This window comes from Mastigoproctus giganteus, chromosome 7 (genome assembly GCF_048544385.1).
Source record: "Mastigoproctus giganteus isolate SK-2022 chromosome 7, ASM4854438v1, whole genome shotgun sequence".
Classification (NCBI taxonomy): Eukaryota; Metazoa; Arthropoda; class Arachnida; order Uropygi; family Thelyphonidae; genus Mastigoproctus; species Mastigoproctus giganteus.
This window is the reverse complement of record NC_143581.1, coordinates 223,768,818-223,793,646: the sequence shown is the minus strand read 5'-3', so window position 1 is coordinate 223,793,646 and position 24,829 is coordinate 223,768,818. Positions and strand designations below refer to the sequence as shown.

Genomic DNA, 24,829 nt, shown 5'->3' with positions numbered 1-24,829 from the left:
ACCAAGAACATCACCTTCAAATTGGAGCGTCTGGAGACTAGGCTCCTGTGAGTTGATCTGATTGAGGTGTATAAGGCCTTGAATGGGTTGAGCTGGCTCAATTCTGATGGGATTTTCCTCTTGCTCAGATAACAAACCTGAGGGCACATAAATTCCAATTGAGGAAAGACAGTTTTAGAATAGATGTATGGAAATTTGCCTTTAGCCAGCAGGTAGTTGATTACTGGAACGAACTTCCATCTGTTGTGGAAGTTGATAGCTTAATTAAATTCAAGGAGGAACTGGATAAACTTTTAGAGGGAATTGATGTGCGAAATGGGTGTTTTTTTTTTTTTGTTTTTTTTTGGCTGATGCTACATACGCTTGATTTCTTGCATCACATGCCTCTACTACTACTACTACTACATCACTACTTACAGTGAGCAAGCAGAGAGAGAAAACTGGCTGCTAATTGCAAAAAGCAGAAGGAAAACTGTAAGATGGAAGCTTGTTTAAAAGTTCTTTATGACATGATCAAAGGGCTTAGAAATGTCAAGAGCAACCGCTTGAATTTTACTGAACTTTTCCATTGAATTTGTCCAGAGATGAGTAATGTGATATCACCAGTAGTTCGAAGGTGAGAGCCTCTATTAAGACTGTTAATCAGGTAAACTGCTTATACGATGGTAGTTTGAGTTGACAGTTAAATAGATTTCTCCATTATTTTGATAATACCTGAGCTTAGTGCAATGGGATGATAGCTGGAGTGAAACAAATTGTTATTACCCATTTTAGAAATTAGTTGAATATGAGAAAATTTCCATGCCAAAGAAAAAACACTGGTTGAATAAGAGATGGAGTAAAAAGGAAGCACAAAATAGAAGTATGCTCTGGAACACAGGTTTTATAAAAAGTAGAGAAATTCCATCAGGAATTGTTGATTGGTATTAAGATTTTTCAGTATTATTCTGGTGTCATTCTGTCTGAAGACCAAGGGAGGCATTAAATAGAATGTGTTCAGTATGTCAGGAGGAGCTTTACCAAGAACCTCAATGAAGAGTTGTGCCACGTCTTAAGTATTTTTACTTAAGACATTATTAAGTATATATATTAAGTATATATATATATATAGAGAGAGAGAGAGAGAGAGAGAGATACACACATATATGTGTGTGTGTGCATGCAATATATATATATACACAGCAGTGATTCAACTACCGATCGTGGGCATGTTGCCATTCTAGTTCATCCCGAATTTGTTCAGTGGGGTTAAGGCCAGGACTTCGGGCAGGCCAATTTGAAATTTTTGTTTCATTTTGATGAAATTTCCCATTGATATATTTTACTTTCACCTCTCAGAGCCTTACACTCCTCAGTGAAGTCTCATTTAAGATATCTAGTTTTCAAGAGCTGTAGTCCAGATATTCAAAGTCTTTTCTCATATGGACATCCTTTTGCTGATCTCACAAGGTGCATTGCCCATCTACAGACCCTTTAAAGAATTTGTATATCTTTCTTTAGGTGCTTTCGATACTTGAACACAGATATCGAAAGTGCAGTCTTACAATTGCCTTATACAGTGTGGTTTATAGCATTCCTATCTCTACAAGAAAATGTTCGATAAATCACTAATAGGATACCATGGGCCTTCTTTGCTACTTGTCTGCACTGCTCAGAGAACTTATGTCTGACCACTATCGTATCCAGGTATCATCGTAAAGGGGGGCATGATGACCAGGTTTTTGAGTGTTTTTTTTTTTTTTTCAGATAGACCTCAGAACACTTATACTCATGGTTAAGGCTGGCATATGCCCTTCTCCCTATTGGGACCTGTATCTCAATGCGACCACTGTCACAAATAGAAACTGCAACCTTATGTAGTTCAAAATGCGTGAAGTTATAGACTTAACTTCAGTCGTGAAGTTGTTAACTTAAGTTGTGAAGTTGTTTTTGAATTACCCAGTAGATGATTGTTAAATTTACTGCATCATTTGTTCCTGAGTTCACTACATCATATCTCTAACTCTAGTTGTTTCATCTTAAACATGTAATTGTACATAAATTGTTATTTAAAATTATCATAATCGTTGCCAAAATTTATATTGTTTACTGAATATTAGCTGATTATCCTTTTCATTTTTCCATTTCATCCTAATTAAGTTGAATATATAATAACTGGCAGAATTTATATTTATCAAATATTCTCTGAATTTTGAGAGAAAAAGATTTTTATTCTCATTGGTTTTCGAATAATACAATGTGCAAGAAAAGTTTTAAATATTTGTATTATACAGAATAAATCTTTATTTGATCCTGATGGAACATAATTTGGATTGTACATAAATTGATCTGGTTGGTTAGCAACAAATAGAATAGCAAGTTAGGTGATGTATGCGATGTTGTTATCTTCAGTTGTAGTTAATTATGAAATAACATAATCACATTTAAATACTTTCTATATTGTCAAGAAGTGTCCAAAACTTCACCACATGATGAGTAGCTGTGACATGGGATTTTTTTTAAATAAAATCCCATACACAAAAGGTATTTAGAACCTATTGTACTTAGTGCTATTTATAGATTGAAGGTTTAGAAGATGAAAGAAGTTACTCCTGGACATTAGACTTCAATTTCTGTAGATTGTAATTTTCAGGAAATATGTGTGAAAGGAGGTTGTTCCAGAAAACGAAAGTTGTTGGAATAAATGAGGAAGGAGAAAAGTTGGTTCTGGGAGTTTGAAGTTGGACAGTAAGTGGATGTTGACTAGTTGTGGCACATGTTCGGACTTTGGAAGAGAGAGGGGAAATTATAGAAATCATTTCAGAAGAACAGCATCCATGGAAGTATCTATAGAAAAGGCATGCAGCAGAAACAGAATGTATATCAGACAGGGAGTGGAGAGACTTTGTAATTGCTGGGTCATTAATTAACCTAACTGCCCTCTTTTGAATGGCATTTGGAAGCCTGAGAAAGGTTATGGGGGCACTGCCCCAGATGTAGGAACAGTATTCCAAGGTAGGGTGGATTTGAGTTTGTACAGTGTAAGCAGCTGTTTAGAAGAAAAGTAATGCTGAGAGTAAAAGAGAAAACCCAGTTTTTTAGATGCAGAGGAAGCAATATTTGTGGTGTGCGTATGCTGAGAGAGAGAGAGAAAGAGAGAGATTAAAAGTTAGGATAATCCCTAATAGAGATGTGTGATCTGGAAATCTGAGTGGCATCAAAGATAAGCACAGGAGCAGAAAATCCTCTTTGTGAGATATAACTGAGTTTTAAAAGGATTGAAATTAAATGGGTTATCTTTGTGTTACTGGAGAATTGCTTGGAGATTGGCATTTAAGAAATTGGTAGTGAATATTCGAGAAGAGATTGCACAGAGGATCTGGGTAAATTTATTGACAAAATTTGCTACAAAGGTCTAAAAGATTATTCTTGATAAGCTCTGAAATTGTGAAAAGGATCAAACATTGTCAGAGAAAAAGGAAAAAGGCTATGGAATTTGATCTAACACTTCCCCGGGGATCAAAAAAACATATGTATCAAAAATTTAGTGTCAGTCCCATTTTTTTTTTCCCTTGAGTAATGCTCTAAATGTACTTCATTTATATTATACAGATTTTTGTGTTGGAGGGCTATGGAATCACAATTCATCCTAAAAACTTTCAAGGGATCAAACATGTGCTGAAAGTTTTTTGTTAATCAGACTTCTCCTTCTTGAGTAATGATCAAACATCCAAATATAATATAGATTTCTCTAGAGGGGAAGCTGTGTTTTGGGGGGATAATATTGATTTGGAATTTATCCTGAAACCTTTTGAACATACACTGAAATTTTGATGTCAGCCTTACTTTTCCTTATGGAGTAATGCCAAAATATCTGAAATAAACTTCTATTTATATTAGAGAAAGTTAATTTTTTTTTTCATACTCTACAAATCTTTCTAAAACACCAAACTGCAAATATTTATATGAAAATTCATCGAGTGGGAGTCGAATTCTTACATGCAGACTGACGTGCAGATGAATCAATGTGGTGAAGATGATAGACATTTTATGCATATGCAATATGCATGCAGTACTGATGTTCTCTATGCTTAAATATTTCTAAATTTTATTGATGTAAAAAGTGTTGGTTATATGTTACCATTTTCACTCCAAAAAAGTAGATGACATAGAAGTGATATTTTGTTTCAGTGCTAAAAACTGAAAATTTCATGCTGTCAATCTTCACTGTTAATCTGGTCCACCAGATCAATTTATAACTAATTCAAATTATCTATTAATGAATTGAATAAATATTTAAACTGTCTTCAACCAAAGTAGGATTTAAAAAAATATGTTTTAAATTCAGTTTGATTTTAAAAAAATAATAATAAATTTACCAGTTGCAAAAAGCTAAAATAAGCAATAAAATAACTTTTACTTGATCAGGTTAACAAAATTAAATAACTAAAATGTGAGAAAATTTTTATATTGCTGTATTATGTTGCTTACTACTACAAATATGCAGAGCTTACTGTGTGAAATTACTTGTTCTGTGCTTCCTGAATTTTTAGCGAGTGAGTGAGTGAAAGAAAGAGCGAGAAAGAAAGTGAGAATTTTAAATAAAATGCTGAAAATCAGTACAATACACTGACGAGCCATGTTGATAATGTAAATAAAATCGACTGATGCTGTAGGTTTGCAGGAAAATGAAGCATATATAACTGAAGTGTTGATTCATTTCTTTTTTTCCGACACAGCCGACGCCACAAAGGAACATGATGAATGTAAGTATGCTTTTATATCTTTTTGTAATGCAAAGAAAAGCATGTTTATTATATAATTTAATTTTAAAACTTAAAATACCCAAGTTTGACTTTAAAGTAAGCCGTAAAGTTTTTTTTCTTTTTTTATATGGATACCTATTATAATTTTAAACTTATATATGATATATATTTTAAAAAATGTACCTAAATGTAATTAAAATATTTAAAATAAATTAATATTTCCCATATTAAGTCTGATTATTCTTTTATGTAGAAAGTATAAAGAAACTTAATATGTAAACATTATTTTAAACAATTCAAGATTATATATTAAAAAAGAGATATAATAGTGATATTATATATTTCTAATTTTTCATTTTACCTGAAAAATTTACCTGTTTATGATTAAATGTTACTGATTTTAAATTTCTTGCCTAAATATTATAATCATTTAATGTAATTAATTGCAATCTTAGATCATTTAGTATATATCAAAATTATTGAAAAAATTTTAAATTTTTCTTGAAAATCTTTTTTTTTTTTTTTTTTCTGTTTACAGTGGAAACTTGATCAACCATGCATTTGATTATCCATGTGGGATCTTTAAAACTTAAAACTTATGTTATTTTAGCTTTTTTTTTCTCTTTGATAGTGTTATTAATTTATTTATTCCTTATATGCTAGTAGATAGTTAAACATTGGCTTGCTGTAAAGGGCAAAACAATAGAAATTATATTCAGCACAGTGTTTATTTGTATTTATAAAATAAATATATTGTTCATGCATTCGTTGACCCATTTTATATTTATAAAACAAATATAGAGAGGGTCTACAGTGCATGAACTCCTCCCTACGCACCTTACAATTATTTTCATTGCAACAGAAATAAAAAGTGTCACTACACGAAAAAGAGGACAGTTTCAATGGGAGGGGGAGTTCATGTTTTAAATCATGATTTCATTTGCCTAAATTGATTAACTTTTTTGTAATTGATTATGCATACCTATATTATTTTATACAACTCTGAATTTCCTGTGAATAAATTGTAATTTGTAATTAACTGGCATCCCACTCCCCATCAATAGCACGGATAATCAATGTTCCATTGTACTGTGTAATATGCAAAAGCTAATTGATACTTATTTAATTTTTTAATATATTTTTTATACAGTGATTTCTTTCATTAAAATAATTGAAATTTTTCATAATTCAGTTATTTAATATTTCATAGATCAGGAAGTTAACTTATCCACTTCTTGTGTTATGTTAAATTGTTTAATAACAGTGGGCACACAGTAAATCAAAAGTCATTGCTGCTAATTCAATAGACTTCATAACTTAGTGCTAATCAGATTACTGTGGTATATTAGGCTCTGCCATTAGATACCAGTTGGTGTTGAAATATAGAATACCTGTATATATAATGTTTGCAGTCCATAAAAAAAATGTACTTAACAGTATACATTTAGCATACTAGTGGTATTGTGAAGCAAAAAAGAATTATTGTTCTTTACAGGAAGGAATTCTGTAATTTAATTTATTCTAAGTAAAATTAATTAAAATCAAAGCTTATTTTATATTGAGACACATCTCTTGATATAACTTAGTGTTTAAAGAAACTGAAGGTCAAAAAGGTGATAATTATGGATTAAAGTTTTAAATCTTAACATCTCCTTTGAGAAAACTGTTTGCATTGGTTCACCAAATTTTACAAACTATTAAAGGGCTTAAAACCAGGTGCTGATGTTTTCATGGCACCTGGTTTGAGGTTCTTGTCTAAAAGGCTGATATTGAGATGGCAGACAGTATTTCTTCAATGACACTCAGAATTCTAGGCAAATTCATAAATCTTTATTAGGAGGTTACCCTGACTTATAATCTCTCTTGGCATAAGCATATCACAATATTGTTTTTTTTTTGCCTCTAAAAAACTGGGTTTTCTCTTTCACTCTTTGCATTATTTTTCTTCTAAACAGCTAATCATTGTGCAAATCTCAGATCTGCCCTCCTGTGGAATATTGTTCCCACATCTTGGGGCACTGCCTCTATAACCTCTCTCAGGCTTATAGACTCCATTCAAAAGAAAGCAGTTAGGTTAATTTTTGATCTGACCCATCTCTTACAAAGTGTCTCCACACTCTTGACATCTCAAAGGCTTTCAATCGTGTTTGGCATAAAGGTCTTCTAAACAATCTTCCATCTTATGGTTTGCCAACTGTTTTTAGTAATTGGTTATCCAGTTTTCTCTCTGATCTCTCGCTGAAGGTGATGGTAGATGGATCTCTGTCTTCTAACTTCTCCACTAATGCTGGTGTCCCCCAAGGTTCAGTTCTTTACCCCACTCTTTTCCTCTTGTATATTAATGACCTTCTTCCATTGACTGGAAATCCTATCCATAGTTTTGCCGATGATAGTACATTGCATTCTACTTTCTATTTTGAGAAACCTTGCCCTGCCCAATCAGTTTCAACTTCTTGAAAATCTGCTACCAATTCCTTAAGTGCTGATCTTCAGGTAATTCTCCAGTGGGGCAAAGACAACTTAGTTGATTTCAACCCTTCTAAAACTCAGTCTTGTCTTATATCTCGCCAAAAGGATTCTTCTGCTCCTATGCTTATCTTTAGTGACACTCCGATTTCTAGGCAAAAGGATATATCTCTTTTGGGGATTACCCTGACTTCTAATCTCTCTTGGCACAAGCACATTACAAATATTGCTTCCTCTGCATCCAAAAAACTTGGTTTTCTCTTTCGCTCTTGGCGTTGCTTTTCTTCCAAACAGCTGCTCACTCTGTATAAATCAACCAGCCAACATGCATTTACTGGCCAACTTCAAACTCACAGAACCATCTTTTCATCTTCCTCGTTTATTCATTCAACTGCTGTTTTCTGGAATAACCTTTCTTCATACATATTTCCTGAAAATTACAGTCTACAGAAGTTCAAGTCCAATGTCAACAAATATCTTCTTTCGTCTTCTCAACCTCCAACCCAAGCACGGTACTAAGTACTATAGGTTCTGATACCTCTCATGTTTGGGGTTTACATAAAAAAAAAAAAAAGTAGTAATGGAAAAAGATGAAAAAAGCAAGCTTATATAGCATCAGCTGAAAAAATAAATAAATATACACTGCACACTCCACTTATCCATACTCTACAAGAATTTGCCTAGTTCTTTGAATTTATTCAAACCATCCTCTTCCAACAACTATCCACCCTCTAGCCTTCAGCCAGAAGGTGGTTGATTGTTAATTGGTGATAATTGCCTCTTTATTCCTGCTAGCAAAGTTTCTGTATATCATTGGCAAAACCCCATGACCTGTTCTGGCAGCAAGTCTGCACTGCTCAGTGAGCTTCATATCTAACTGTACCATTACTCAAGGTCTTTTTCATTTTCCACTATCCTGACGTATTACCATACAGTTGATAAGTTACTCTGGGATTACTGCTGCCCATATACAATACCTTGCATTTGTCAATGTTAAACTTCAATTGCCATTTCTCAGCCTATTGACCTAACTTTCCTAGATCTCTTTTTGCAGTAGCATACCATCATTACTATTATTAACCACCTTGCCAACTTTTATGCAATCTGCAAACTTGGACATTAAGTCTGATATGCCTTCATCAATATCATTTATAAATATAGAAACCAACAATGTGCCTAATACTGAATCCTGGGAGACTCTACTAATAACATTAGTCCACAAAGAGCAGTGTCCATTGGTTACCACTCTGTCTTCTTCCACTCAACCTTCTCTCTATCCATGGTAGCAACTTGCCTTTAATGCCACACTGCTTCAATTTGTACAGAAGCCTTTTATGTGTAACAGTATCAAAAGCCTTCCTGATATCCAAGTATATAATATCAAAATTATTTTTTTCATCCAGTTTCTTGGTCCCTGCATCTCATAGTAACCTATTAGATTGGTTAGACAAGGCCTCCCCTTAACAATTCCATGCTGTGACTGCAGTATAATGACATTCCTATCCAAATGGTCCTACATTACTTCCTTAATCATGAATCCATTATTTTTCCTACAAAAAGACAAGAAGCTAACAGGTCTGTGATTACTCGTGTCACCTTTTGATCCTTCTTTATGAATCGGGGATACATTTGCACATCTCCAGTCCATAGGGACCTCCTCTGAATCCAAGGATGCTCTCAGAATTATGTCTAAAGGTTTGCTTCCTCTTTTGCTGCCTCCTTTAATATGATTGGATGTGAGAAAATATTTAATATATTTTCTCTTTTATGTTTAGCTTCAACAATTTCTCTTCCACTTTCCTTTCAATTATCACAAAGTCATTTAGCTCACCATTGTAGTTTTATAAATATCTATTGTCCCCTCTCTGCAAAGAATTCCTCATTTGTGAATATAGATGCAGAATACCTATTCAATTTGTCAGAAATCCAAGCAAGATTATCAACAATTAATATCAATTAACAACAATTAACATCAAATCAATTTGACATCAAATGGCCCAGTGTGATTCAATCCCTCCCTTCTACTGTCAATTTAAACAGAGAAGTCTTTGCTGCTTTTCTTTAATTCTTTGCCAGACTTCTTATAATCTACCTTAGCTTGCCTGGCCTCCTTTGTGATTTGATTTCTGACTAATTTATGTCTATCATAAGCTTCTGTGTCACCTGATAATTTATATGCACCCATGCACTTTTATTCTCTGCCATGTCTCAATAGTTCATTTGTCGTGAATTTAAGTCTAAGCCGTGAACAGTATTCGTTGGTTACTTCCCTGAATGCTTCCCATTTAGAATTTGCTGTTGGTAACATCAACAGTTGGTCCCACTGCATAGAGTTTAAAACTGTCCGAGACCACACTGTAGTCACTTATGAAAGCAAAATCCTTTCCCTTTACCCTCAACAGTAGTTATGTCTTTAATTAAATTCTACATTAGTGTGTGGTCGGATTACCACATGCAGGATGCTCTGATCCCACAGGAGGTAGTTATTCTTGGTGACTGTATTGTCAGGGAAGCAAGAAATATTTTACGTAATAAGGCTAGTTGAAATAGCGCCAGGTATGTCTGCCAGGGACAAAATTGGTCATACTGCACAAACGGTGATAACTGTTGATAATGTAGTAATAGTATTCATCATATAGTGCAAGGAAGTCACAGGCTTTTTCTGCCTGGCAAAAGAAAAAACAAGTAGATAAGAAAACACAAATTATATGCTTCCCTTCCCCCACAAGTAACTATCCAGTTGATCTTTGAATTTATTCAAACTGTCAGCCCTTAAGGAGGACTTGCTGGCTAAAAGAAAACTTCCTACAATCTTATCTAAACCTCAAGCCCTGTAATTTGAATTTATGACCCCTAGTTCCAGAATTCTTTATAACAATGAGAATTCCACCTTCATTCATTTTATTAATCCCCATCAGAGCTTTTTAAACCTCAATCAGGTCACCTCTGAGGTGACTAGTTGCCAAGCTCTGTAGCCCACATAATCGGAGTCTTTCCTCCTATGGTTGTCCTTCTGTTGATCTCACCATTAGAGTTGCCTGTCTTTGGACCCTATCAAGAAGCTGATGTTAAGCATAGGTATTCTGAGGCTTTACTTAGTATGAGACAATGTTGAGGAGAGAAATGTGAGGATGAGGTGATATTGAGAAGAAAGCCATGAGTTAAGGCTGAATTTGAGTGTATGGAATTTTATGAAGCCATAATATGAGAGAATTTATAATGAGAGCCCTGTCAATGTACAGTTTGGCCCTGGGGAAATTGTGCATGGCTTGTGGGGTAGAATTTTTCACAGCATGCCAGTGCTTATAAAATGTTAGGCAGGTTGGAAAACTGTTAGTTCATGGATGGGGATGCACAGAATGATAATTTAAGGACAGCCCTCATCAGAGGTGGAATTTATTCTTGTGTTGCTTCTATTTTTACATGCATTAGTAGGCTGAAAAGCTGGAAGAGAGGAAATTGCAAAGCCAGGTAAGGATCCACACAGGACTAGCAATTACATGGATTGTGTAAGGTTTACTAAAAACACGGGCAACACACATTTACTTGCTTATACACCAATACTAGGAGTATAGTAAATAAATTTGATCAATTTGAAGTATTGGTTGCCATCATATGAAGACATTATAGATATAACAGAAAGGTGTCATGACATTGGGATGCAGAATTTGATTAGGATGATTATGCTATACAGAAAGGATTGACATGATTGAATGTGGGGAAAGAAGTGATGTTTTTGTTAAAAAGCACATAGACTTTAAAGTAGTGCCACCAGTAAACTTATGTTACAAGTGTGATATGAGTCGGTCTGGTGTGACATAAACACTAGGAAAACAAAACTGAGAGTTGGAATCTGCTATAGACAAAATAATTGGGATGAGTATAATGAAGAACTATACAGAGAAATGGAATGGACCAGCATATTAGAATGTCTGATTATGGAGGATTTTAACTTTCCAGATATCAGTTGCAACCTATAGCTTGGCAGCTCACTCAGAACAGAACATTCTCATTTTGATGAAGGACTGAGTTCTACACCAAAACATTTGATAACATGAGAAAGCAATATTCTTGATATGGTTTTCAACAGTGACTCGTTGCATATTAAGAATCTTTAAGTAAAGAAGCTTAATGTGGTAGTGATCATAATGTAGTGATGTGGGATTTATTCAAGAATTAACTACTGCAGGGGTAAAGGGAAGAGATTTTGTTTTCATATAAGTGATTATTATAAAGGCAAATGGGCCAGTATCCAGTGACAAAATTTTTAATAACTAAGTATGGAGCTTTCAGGGTAAATTGAACCCCTTCTTCAGCACAAGACGTATACAAAATACTAACAAAATATAGACGTTAGAGATAGAATTAAAATAAAATAAATACCAAGTGAGTTGTGCGTGCTCTAATGCATACATGGCTGTGTGATTGAACATTATTCACTAGATTGGCGTTCATTAGTGGTGCACGGACAAGTGTGGGTTTGCTGCCAGGGCTTGTCGAGTTTCAAGACTGTTGATTCCAAGATAGGGTGTAGCTCGTACCCTTGCAGTGATTCAAGGCTTTTGGACAGCATGATATGTTCAACGATTCTAGCCAAAGGTGGTGAAGGAAGTGTTGGGATTGGTCAATCATTTCACAATCACGTCTGGGGTTAAGGTCAGGATATGCTGACCAGAAATGTTTTGCGCTTTCTGAATGGTCAGTATCACCTAGGCGAATCAATCTATCATGTTCTGCAAGGCGATCCTGAAAGCATCTAGAGTTCTCCCCTATATAGCAACTGCCGCAATCATTGCATGTTACGCGGTATACTACTCCATTACGTAAGAGATGGGCGATGGAAACCTTAATGTTCGAAACCAGAGAGACATAAGCTCCTACCAGGGAGCTGTACGCATTTTATGTTGTACTCGCGGAGGATTTTAGAAATCTGGTCCGACGTTAGCATTAGCATTAGAGGCATATGAATCAAGAAAGCAAGCTTATGCAGCATCAGCCAAAAAAAAAAAAAAAAACCCATTTCACCCCTCCGTTCGTTCGAAATACCTGTCCAGCTGAGCCTTAAATTTATTTAGGCTATCAACTTCCACAACAAGGGATGGAAGTCTGTTCCACCAACCAACTACCCGCTGGCTAAAGGCAGAATTCCGCACATCTATCCTATCTCTGTCTTTCCTCAATTTGAATTTATGCCCTCTCAGGTGATTATTCTGAGCAAGAGGAAGAATCCCATCGGCATTGAGCATGCTCAACCATTCAAGGCTTTATACACCTCTATCAGAACACCTTGCCGGTGCCTAGTCTCCAGACACTGTAATTTGCAAAACTTAAGCCTTTCTTCGTAAGAGAAACCCTTTGCCCGGATAGTAAGGAATATAGGCAGTAGGCATATTGTCACGTGGGGGACAACTTTCTTGGATGGGTCATAAGCTCTTGTGCTTGTAGCAAGCACTTGTCTAATATATGGGTTGGGTACCCACAATTGATTAGGTCAGTTCTTACTCTGGAAATCTCAGTGCACCTAGCTTCCTCTGAGCTGGAATGGCTCCAAGCTCGAGAGAATAGAGCATGTGCAGTGCTGTTTAGATGGCAAGGGGCATGGGCTGATCTTGTTATTTGGTTTTTAGGAGCATTAGCAACTAAGGCCATATTGTTCTGGGGATATGCGGTGGTCGTTCCCCAACCTTTCTGCATCCTCCGTATTTGGTGGTCGTGGGCTCAAACCCTGGTCTAATCAAGAAGCATGTGCTACGCACTGCTACTCCTGCCCACCTGGCTATGGAAGTGCCATGGGCTGATCTGTAGTTGGTAAACTTCCCGCACCACATTGGCATATGGTACACCGAGGTTTCCAGGTGTAGACCCACTTGTTTCACTAGAACATCCAGGAATGGAAGGGACCCATTCACTTCTAACTCTACAGTGAACTGGATGAACAGTGATAAAGAGTTGAGGTACTCTAACAGTGCTGTCTCTGAACAACGTGGGATGATGGTGAAGATATCATTGACATATCTGCACCACATTGTAATTGTCACAGGCTGCTCAGGAATATCTGTTCCTCTAGTTCCTCCATAGCGATGTTAGCAACAACGGAGCTGACAGGAGCATCCATAGCTGTACTGTGTATTTGCTTGTACAGGGAATTGTTGAAGTAATGACACTGCCTGACAGGAACAGGTTGAGAGCAGCACAGATGTCCTCTGTGGATAGCGATGTTCTGCTTGGTAGGCTTTGGTCATTCTCCAGAAGTTGCCTGATACAGCTAACAGCCTGTTTGACAGGAATGGATGTAAACAGAGAGACAACATCGAAGGATACCATGATCTCACTCTCAGGAACTGTGAGTTCTTTAGTTAGGTGAATGAATTCCCACTGTTAGTGACGGTATGGACAGAGTTTCCCACTAGAGGTGTAAGGAGTCATGCAATGTAAGACAATTTATATTAGGCACATTGCGGTAGGAAACAATTGGTCAGAGTGGAATGCCTGGCTTGTGACCAGGCATTCCACTAGGTAGGCCATAAAATTGCGGAAGTTGGTAGTCCGTGGAATGTAAAAGCCACCGAGTCAATGTAGAGATTTTCCCAGATTTGAACCATTCGTAGACTAGTTTGTTGACGTTTCACTCTAGACATTTCAGGACTTTGATAGGTGGATCAATTACAGGCTCATAAACATTGGGGTCCTGCAGTAGGGCGAGGGCCTTCTCCAAATACTCTGACTAGTCTAATATAACAGTACAACATCCCTTGTTGGCGGGAAATACAACAATGGTGTTGCCTTTTCTGATGGAGTTAAGAGCAACATTGGCTGACATTTTTTAAACACTTTTCAGTGGGACCAGCTGATATTATTATAAAAAAGCAAATACGAACTGGTGTTCAGAGAGGTAATCTTAGAGGTCACTAAGAGTTTTATACCAACTAAAAGATACTGTTTAAGATTTAGACCAGAATGAATGTCAGATGATGTGCCTCCGTAGACAGGTGGGCAGGAGCAGCAGTGCATAGCACACACTTCTTGATTAGTCCGGGGTTCGAGCCTGTGACCACCAAATACGGAGGATGCGGAAAGGTCAGGGAATGACCACCACCACATATCCTCGGAGCAATATGGCCTTAGTTCCTAATGCTCCTAAAAAAAACCAAAATAACTAATAAATAAATAATGTCAGATGAGTTGATGACCTTTGTGGCAGAAAAGAAAAATGCATAGGATGATTGTAAATTATCAGGAGATACAGTGGTAAACAATAATTACAAACTGGTGTGTAATCAAGTTATGCAGGGGGTTAGGCAGACTAAGCTAGATTATGACAAATATGGTTGACTTAAGAGTCAGCCTTATTCATGGTTTGTTAAGGGTTTCACCAATCAAGTTTGGCTAAGAATGCAGAGAAAAGTAGCAAGGAATTCTTTGCATTATTAACACTAGAAAAAAAGGGATGAATCATATGATATGAACAGCATAACTGTTGACAATCTTGTTTATATATATATATATATACAGGAACTCCCTGACTTACATAAGGGTTGCATTCCGTGGAATGCTACGTAAGTCGGAATTTCCCTCATGCTTGTGCAGCACTTGCAGCTGTGCTCCCTGAATTGATTGAATCAAAAAATAAATATTCGACAAACATGTAAATAGAATTATTTATTGTATTTATTCAATTTTTTATCTCATGCACAGGAAAAATTACAAAAGCATGCAATTTAAAAAAATTTCAAAATTATAAAATTACAAAAAAAGAGAGGAGACAGGCATAACATCAGTACATCAGTAAGTTTTAGCTCTTGAGCATCGTTGCCCAAATTGATGTCTTCAGCTGATAAATACGCCGCTGTGGAGGTTGAGGGCTGTGGAGATTTAGAAGGGGTCGGCCACTCAGCCTTACAAAAGAACATATTAATGGATGACTGGATGGTGGCTTTTTTCTTTTCATTATAGATTTCTTTGTAGCAAGCAAGCATATCATTCACCCCTCTGTTAACTTTTAAGAATCATTCGCTGTCAGGATCCATCTTCTCAAACCTCGCCATTGCAGATGCAATTTCACGAAATGCCATTGCCATCTCTCTGGTGATGAAGCATCTTGGCTCCTCATTTGGTTCATCTTGAGCTTCGTGAGTATTTTCTTCTTTCACTATCACTGCCTGCAAGTCAATAAGTTCTCTGTTAAATAATTCCTTCTCTTCTTCCTCTATTAATTCCTCCACGTCTTTGGCATCAACCTCCAACTGAAGTAGCTCTGAGCCTTTACAATCTTATCTGTAGCCTCTTCATATGATTCATCTTTTTCAAATCCTTCGAAGCCTTTTACATGCTGTGGGCATATTTTCTTCCATGCGCCATTTAACAACTTTTAGTAATTTCCGCCCAGCCTTATTAATGTTTAAGATTGCATGGTAAATATTGTAAGATTTCCAAAAGTCTCTTAACGTAAATTTTTCTCATTGTCTACTGCAGACGATGCCTGAGCAAATGTTGTGCGTAAATGGTATGCTTTTAAATTCGAAATAACACCTGATCCATAGGTTGGATGAGTGAAGTCGTGTTTGGGGGTAGAAATATGACTCTCACGTTCCAATTGAAATCATCTAGATGCGTAGGATATCCAGGAACATTATGTAATAGAAGCAAAATCTTGAAAGGAACAACTTTACAATATTTTTCAACCTCAGGAATGAAGCAGCATTTAAACCAATCCTCAAAGAGAGATATCGTTGTCCATGCTCTTTGGTCTGATCAGAAATGCATGGGTAGGGTGGCTTTATTGATGCCCTTAAATGCATGAGGATTTCCAGAATTGTACACAAACAGTGGTTTTAATCTGTAATCTCCCGCTGCATTAGCCCCAAGAAAGAGCGTGGCCCTATTTTTTCATGCCTTGAAACCTGGCATTGTATTTTCCTCTTTGGCAATGTATGTTCGATCCGGCATGATTTTCCAATACATAGCAGTCTCCTCAACGTTAAAATTTTGCTGCATTGAATAGCCACCATCATCAATAATTTTTTTCCAACACATAACAAAATTTCTCTGCAGCTGCAAAATCGGCACTGGAGACTTCACTGCATACTTTAATGTTTTAGTATTAGTAATGGCTGCATGGTGCAAGAAAGCCTATGGCTTGTGCTGCACCGGCCAAAAAAAAAAAAAAAAAAAAACGAATAAAACAATGATAAAAAAAATAATAATAAAAAAATAATAAAATAAAATAAATCAATAATAATGATTAGTAAAAGAAAAGGAAATTAAACCTATCATCCTATGCGCTTCCCTGACCCGAAGGTACTATCCAGATGACCTTTGAATTTCCCCAAACTGTCAGCCTCTACCACCCATGTAGGCAACTTATTCCAGTAATTTATAACTCGTTGGCTAAAATAAAACTTCCTGCAGTCCAATCTAAACATTCCCCCCCCCCCGTAACTTGAATTTATGTCCCCTAGTTCTAGCTTCATTTATAACATTGAAAATTCCATCCTCATTCATTTTACTGATGCCTCTCACAGCCTTAAACACCTCAATCAAATCTCCTCTAAGGTGTCTAGTTTCCAAACTCTGCAACCCACATATTCAAAGTCTTCCTTCATATGGACACCCTTTTGCCGATCTCACCAGGCGAGTTACTCATCTTTGCACCCTTTCAAGAAGCTCGATGTGTTTCTTAGGTGCGGTCTCCATACTTAAACACAGTATTCCAAATGTGGTCTAACAAAAGCCTTATATAATGGGATTATCACATCCCTATCTCTACTTGCAAAAGTTCGATAGATCATCGATAGCACACCATGGGCCTTCCTTGCAACCTGTTTACAATGCTCAGAGAATTTCGTGTCTGACCGTATCGTAACACACAAGTCCCTTTCCTCGAGTACTGGGTTTAGTTGAACTCCACCAAGTGAATAAGTTATTTTGGGATTACTGTTTCCCAGGTGTAATACCTTACACTTTGTTGGATTAAAGCATAGCTGCCATTTTTCTGACCATTCCTGAAGTCTATCTAAATCTCTCTGAAGAAGCTCAGCTTGACAGTGATCATTAACTACTCTACCAATTTTAACATCATCTGCAAATTAGACTTTTAGACACTTTTAGACATTTTGGAAACCAGTGTGATGCTTGAACCTATTAAACCACCCGTTGCTTGCCACAGACTTGGGCTCAGCTTGACAGTGATCATTAACTACTCTACCAATTTTAACATCATCTGCAAATTTAGACTTTTAGACACTTTTAGACATTTTGGAAACCAGTGTGATGCTTGAACCTATTAAACCACCCGTTGCTTGCCACAGACTTGGGTTGGGGTTCATCATACTTATCCTTAATATCTTTATAAATACTTGTTGCTTTTGCTTGAATGGTCATTAGACTCGGGCACTCACTTCTGAATCTGATTTTCAATCCATATTATTAACAGCTGTTCCTTCCTCGATATAGCACCTGAACTCTGTTTTGTGATCACTGTTGACCTTAAGTGCATTGATTGTTTGACATGTTCTCTTATATACGCGCATTGTCCTTTAAAATAGTATTCACTGTTGAAGCAGTGAGACTTAATTCCCTTGCAATAGATGACAGACTTTGTCCTGCTTTGTACTTCTTAATCATTTTCATCTTCATTTCTAAATCCATTTTGGGCTAAGGTAAAAAAAGCCTGCACGAGAAGCAGGCAAAAATTTACCGATGAAATTTACCGGTAAAAGTACTTTGCTGTAACGGCATTTGTATTGTTGCTCGCGCGATAAGCAGACGGTGGGTGTTATCGGTCTGGAGTAGAAGTTGAATCCCACAAGAGCTGGAAACCCTCCTGAAGTGGAGGGGGCAACCTGACCTTTTTTTCTTTAGAATCATGAACAGAGTCATATTGGAAGTTCTGGTGTCGTAAAAAATGTTCGTAACGTAGTTTCATCGGTAAACTTTTTCGAAAATTGCTGTGCTTCTCGTGTGGGCTTCCTTTGCCCCCCTTTTTTTTTTTTTTTTTTTCCTAATAAACAATTTATCCACTAGTTCACCAGTGATTCTAAAGAAAAAGGTCAGGTTACCCCCACCACTTCAGGAGGGTTTCAATCTCCCATGGGATTCAATTTCTACTCCTGACTAATAACACCCACTGTCTGTTTACCGAGCAAGCAACAATACAAATGCTTTTACGGCAAAGTACTTTTATCAGTAAATTTCATCGAACTTTTGCATGCTTCTCGTGAAGGGTTTCTTTACCTTCACCCAATTTTGTTTTGCTTCCTGTCACTACCACCACCTGCACTTTTCATTGATCGCATTCCCTTCATCATTGTAATATGTAAATAGGAATGAAGATAAGTTTCTGAAAATTTGTTTTTTATATGATTGAAGATTTCAGTGAAGCGGAACACATTTCACCATAATAGTGTAAAAACTCACAATTACAGCTATTGGTATTATTGAGAAATGTAGTAAGATCGGGTTTACTACCCATTTATAATTAGATGCACTAACAGAAAAACCCAATAAAACCAGAAAGTGCAAATTGTTTTATGGTTGTGACCTCCAGAAACGTGCTTTAGAAAAATATCACAAAAGTGTTCAAAATTGATTCTTATAACGGGAAACTGTTGAAGTTAAATATAAGAAAGGCACCTGGGGTGGATGGGATCTATCCAGTTATATTAAAGGAGGCAGCAAAGGAAGTTAGCAAACTCTTAGCTATAATTATGAGAGCATCCTTGGACTCAGGGGAGGTCCCCATGGACTGGAGATGTGCAAATGTATCCCCAATTCACAAAGTGGGATTGAAGGGTGACACGAGTAATTACAGACCAGTTAGTTTAACTTCTGTTCCAGGTAAAATAATGGAGTCAATGGTTAAAGATACATTGCAGGATCATCTAGACAAGACTGCAGCAATAATTCAGACACAGCATGAGTTTGTTAAGGGAAAGTCTTGTCTGACAAATTTGATTGGATATTATGATGTGGTTACAAAGGAACTGGATGCAAAAAATAATTAATTTTGATATCCTATACTTGGATTTCAGGAAAGCTTTTGACACTGTTGCGCATGGAAGACTACTGTACTAATTAGGGCAGAATGGTATTAAGGATAAGTTGCTACAATGGATAAAAGAATGGTTGAGTTGGCAGGGTTGTTAATGACAGTGTGCTACTGCAACAGGATTGAGAAAATTTGGGCAGATGGGCTGAGAAGTGACAACTGAAGTTTAACATTGACAAATGAAAATACTGCATATTGGTAGAAGTAACCCCAGAGAAACGTACCAACTGTGTGGTACTACACTTAAGGTGGTAGAAAATGAAAAATACCTGGAAGTAATTGTGCAGTCAGATATAAAGTTTTCTGAGCAATGCAGACAGGCTGCCAGGGCAGGTCATGGGGTTTTGTCAATGATATACAGGAATTTTGCTAGCAGGGAAAAGGAGGTGATTGTCCCTCTGTATAAGGCAATGGTCAGGCCACGCCTTGAGTACTGCTTACAGGTCGAGGCCTCATTATAGGAAGGATGTAGATTTGCTTGAGTGTGTACAGAGAAGGGCAACAAGATTGGTGAGGGGAATGAAGGGATCCTCTTACTAAGAGAGGCTTAAGTTCTACAAATTTCAGCAGCTGGAGACTAGGCACCTGCAAGGTGATCTGATTGAGGTGTATAAGGCCTTGAATGGGTTGAGTATGCTGAATTCTGATTGGATTCTTCTACTTGTTCAGATTACAAACCTCAGGGGGCATAAATTCAAATTGAGGAAAGAAAAATGCAGAATAGATGTGCGGAAATTTACCTTTAGCCAGCGGGTGGTTAATTGCTGGAACAAACTTCTATCTGTCGTTGTGGAAGTTGATAGGTTAAATAAATTTAAGGAGGAACTGGACAAACATTTAGAGGGAATTGTTGTGTAATTTTTTAAAATTTTATTATTATTTATTTATTATTATTATTATTTATTTTTTTTTTTTTGCCTGATGCTGCATAAGCTCATGCACTTACTTTCTTGCATCACATGCCACTACTACTACTGCATATGATAACGATGAAAGGGTAGTGCAGTTTTCATTATAAACATGACCTTTTATAGAGATAAATAAATTTTCAACTTCCAAGGACTTGGAATGAATTACAAAAAAAAAAAAAAAAAAAAAAAAACAGTGTGTTATTGGGTTCACATTATGATATTTTCACAATACCTCTATTTATTCCTACAGGATGCAAAATAGGTTTCCACGATTTTTTTAAAATTTGCACCGGCCGGCAAAAACTTACGTAAAGTTGAATTTCCGTAAGTTGAGTATTACGTAAGTTGGGGAGTTCCTGTATATTAATAAACTGAATAAATATTTTGTATCAACATTTTACACAAGAAGAGTATTTGTATTGACAACATTGAAGCAAGTAAGCAAAGCTTATAGAGGACCAGCAAAAAAAAAAAAAAAACCATTTTCCTGTTCCTTCAATTAATTTGGCCAAACCTTTCAATATATTCAAACAACTCACCTCCACAACACTACGTGGAAGCTTATCCCAACAGTGAGGCCCAGCACTAGGGGTGTGTGCAAGTGAAGCACTTGCCACAGGCACCACCTAAAATAGCTGCTGTGCTGTTAATAAAATATGTTTTACATTTAACATTAAATATCAAATTTCTGCTTTCTTTCTCTCCCCCGAATACAAAATATCTTTTTGTATTTATTGTACTGTTAGGTTTTCACTATCTACAGTTATACAAATATACCACAGCAATAGGTAGTAATCCATAATCCCTTAATGACATTGAGTGTGAAATACATGCTGGTGTACTGTTAGTTGGACCATAAAATTCTGGTAATCACCCTTGTAATGCTGAGTGTAGGCATTTATTATTCAATCAATCTTCGTACCAAATCAAAATTACGTATGAAGGCTTAAAATTTAATTACAGCAAACATTCACACCTCACCTGACTGCATTTAAGGGAATTTTTAAGAAAAAAATATAGTTATGGAAGAACATTACGTGGTTTTTTTTCATTAAGATTATTGCTATAATTAATTTCATTCATATACCACATGAAATTAATAATATAGTTTATTAAGCTAATCGCCTAAACCAGTGGTTCTCAACTTGGGGTACGTGGTAAAACTTTTGGGGGTACGCCTTGAGAGCTCAAAAGTCGCTAGATCTAGTAACAAAGTCACTAAGTTGGCAACACTGCTACTGATTAATTTCTGAGAACTGAGTGACGAAGCGTGGCACTATAGTTCACATCTGTACACATTTGTCAATCCTCCCTCCCCTTCGGCTAACTGTTCAGTTAGCCAAACCTAACTGAGCAGTTGATCTCCCAATCAAAACATCCATTCTAAGTGAGTGAATGTGCCTTCTTATTGCTCTGTGTATTTTTTGTGATTTATTTCACTTGCTGTGCTTAAAGTTTTTTTAATCTTCAGTTTACTGTGAAGTTAAATGAATATGTTTCTAAAGTGCTCTGAAACATGGATAAATGGATAATTAAGAAGAAAAGTAACGTTGAGCTCGAGCCGATTGCTTCTACATCTTCAACTATGTCATCATCCCATGTGATAAAGAGGTGGATTCAGCAGTAATTAAAAGAATGTTAAAAGTTAAACAATCAAGTGATAAAAAAATTAAAAACGTAAATATCATGAATCATATTTACAATTTGACTTTACATGGACAGGAAATTTAGTAGAACCAAATCCACAGTGCATTGTTTGCTCTGAAGTCTTGTCACAAAATTCTGTGAACCCTCTCTTTTATGGCGACACTTTGAAATAAAACATGAGTATTTAAAAAAATAAGCCCTTGAGCTATTTTGGACATCTTTTGGAAGACTTGAGTAGTAGAAAAACTGCAATTAAGCATTTTTCTGGTGTAGAAGAAAATGAAAGTGCACTTAAAGCATCTTACAAAGTAAGCCTTCAAATTGCCAAAGCCGGAAAGGCTCACACAATAGGCAAGTCACTCATTCTTCCAGCAGCGGAAGAAATAGTTTCTTGTATGTTTGGTCAAAAAGAGGCAAACCTAGTCCAAACCATTCCTTTGTCAAACGACACAGTTTCCAGGAGAATTAAAGATATGGCTTGTAATATTAAGGACCAACTCATTCAAGCTATTCAATGTAGCCCGTGGTTTGCCATACAAGTGGATGAGTCGAAAGATGTAGCTAGGCTAGCTCAATTACTTGTTTTTGTGCGTGGAAAATTCCAGGATGCAATATTTGAAGATATTTTATTTTGTAAGCCTCTCAAAACTTCTACTATGGGTGAGGATATTTTTAATATGATTGATTCATTGTTTTCCGAAAACAACCTTGTATTTCTATATGTACTGACGGAGCAAAAGCAATGAGTGGTTATATCACAGAACTAGCAGGTCGTATAAAACAAGTTGCACCAGAATGTAAGTCCACTCATTGTTGTCTTTACCGTGAAGCACTGATAGCTAAATTTCTCCCTGATGATTTGAAAAGAGTTCTGGATGAAAGTGTACAAATGGTTAATTTTTAAGCTTTCGTTATTCTTTTGTAGTGTACAAATGGTTAATTTCATCAAAACCCAACCATTGAAGTCTCGACTTTTTTTAATTATGTGTAAAGAAATGGGTAGCCTGCATAAGAGATTGCTGCTTCACACAGAAGTATGTTGGTTGTCATGAGGAAATGTTCTTTGCCATTTATTTGAACTCCACAATGAAGTATGTTTTTTTTTTCATGGACCACAAGTTTCGACTTTCTTTGAGACTACAAGACTTAGAATGGCTTCTACACTTAGCATATTTAGCAATTTTTGAAAAAGTTAATATTTGTAACTTATCATTGCAAGGAGACGACATTGATGTGTTCTTTGTTGAGAAGAAAACAGAGGCCACAAAAAAAAAAATTTTTTCTCTCTGGAAAAACGGAATTAAAAAGAACAGCTGTGACCAATTTCAGTGACTAGATTCATTTCTTAAAGAAAATGAGCAAACGATTGCAGACTTTGAAGACATCAGACAACAAATAATCGTTCACTTAAGCACTCTTAAAACTCTTATAAGGCAGTATTTTCCACCCCCTGATGAAATGCAAGAATGGATTCGAGACCCCTTCACATTTGATTTTGAAAAATGTAAGCTTCCATTGTCCAATAAAGAAGAGTTGATTGAGATATCTTGTGACAATAGTTTAAAAAGCATTCATTCCAAAAATCCATTGATTAGTTTTTGGATTGGAGTGGAGAAGGAATATCCGACTTTGTCAAGAATTGCAGTCAAATATTTGTTACCTTTCATAACAACTTATTTATGTGAAACTGGTTCATCAATGGTTTTCCATCTTTAAGTGCTTTAAAAAATAAATATAGGAACAGGCTGGATGTTGAAGATGACTTGCGACTCTACCTTAGCAAGATAAAACAACCATTGATGAACTGTGCAAGTGTAAATAAGTGCAACCATTCGTCACTGATTACAGTAAAATGTTTATAATTTTATAAGATTTGTTAAATTGTTTTTGTCACTCTTTGTGTTTATCGATATATGTAATTTATGAATACAAAATTTAATGTATATATATATATATGTTTTATTTTATTCCCATTGTTATACTATAACTATATTTTTATCTATCTATACAAGGGGTACGCCAGTTGTTGTTGTTGTTGTTTGGTTTTTAGGAGCATTAGCAACTAAGGCCATATTGCTCCGGGGATATGCAGTGGTCATTTTCTGACCTTTCCGCATCCTCCGTATTTAGTGGTGACGGGCTCGAACCCCGGTCTAATCAAGAAGCGTATGCTACGCACTGCGCTCCTTCCCACCTGGCTACGGAGGCGCCGGTGTACGCCAGTTACATACACATTTCCAGGGGGGGGGTACGTGAAGCATAAAAGGTTGAGAATCATTGGCCTAAACCACTATACATTTAAGGCGATATTTCAGGCAGCTTACTGATACCCTCATCAGACCATATTGGGGTAGAAAATAGTCCAGATATCTGGAGAAGCAGCCCACATACAACTCCCTCCAGACTCTCAGAACCAGCCTGCACACCAATCCTAAAATCTGTATTTCTTAGTGAAATTAAAAAATATTTACTTAAAATTCATGAATACTTTTTAAAAAATACATGCTTTATATTTTCAGTTGGGTAAATATTATTTTGTTCATTAAGTATCAATAAATTAATTAATAGTTAATTTATTGATTCACCACTATTAAAAATTAATTTGTTGATTAAGCACTAATGTAAAATTAAAAATATTTACACTTTATGTTTTCAGTTGGGGAAATACAGTAGATATTATTTTAGAAAACAGGCCTTGAGCATCAGGCTGCATATCACTTATATAATTTCTAATATTTACCAACAGACTGGTTTAAGTTCAACTTTATTAAAATAAATAAATAAATAAATAGATATATACATAAACTAAGTACTAAAACAGATATAAAATAAAAGTGATAAAATATATAAAGCATTAAAATATATATAAATAAATATAAGTGGATGGCACCACAGGATTTTTTTCATAAAAATAATTTTATTTTTGTGGTGGGATTCAAACAGAGGTTGACATGCTATATGGGTATAAGTAAATAAGTAATAAAAACTTTTAATGCTTTTATTTTATATCCATT

At 35.9% G+C, this 24,829-nt stretch overlaps 1 protein-coding gene across 1 annotated transcript in view; it reads left to right on the top strand.

Moving 5' to 3' along the window:
• Positions 1-24,829, top strand: part of LOC150083724 (calcium-activated potassium channel slowpoke-like) — a 668,330-nt gene that overhangs the window by 387,919 nt on the left and 255,582 nt on the right. Inside the window, 1 exon segment of the mRNA XM_090378165.1 lies at positions 4,719-4,745. Within this exon segment, the coding sequence (XP_090234291.1) occupies positions 4,719-4,745 (27 nt within the window).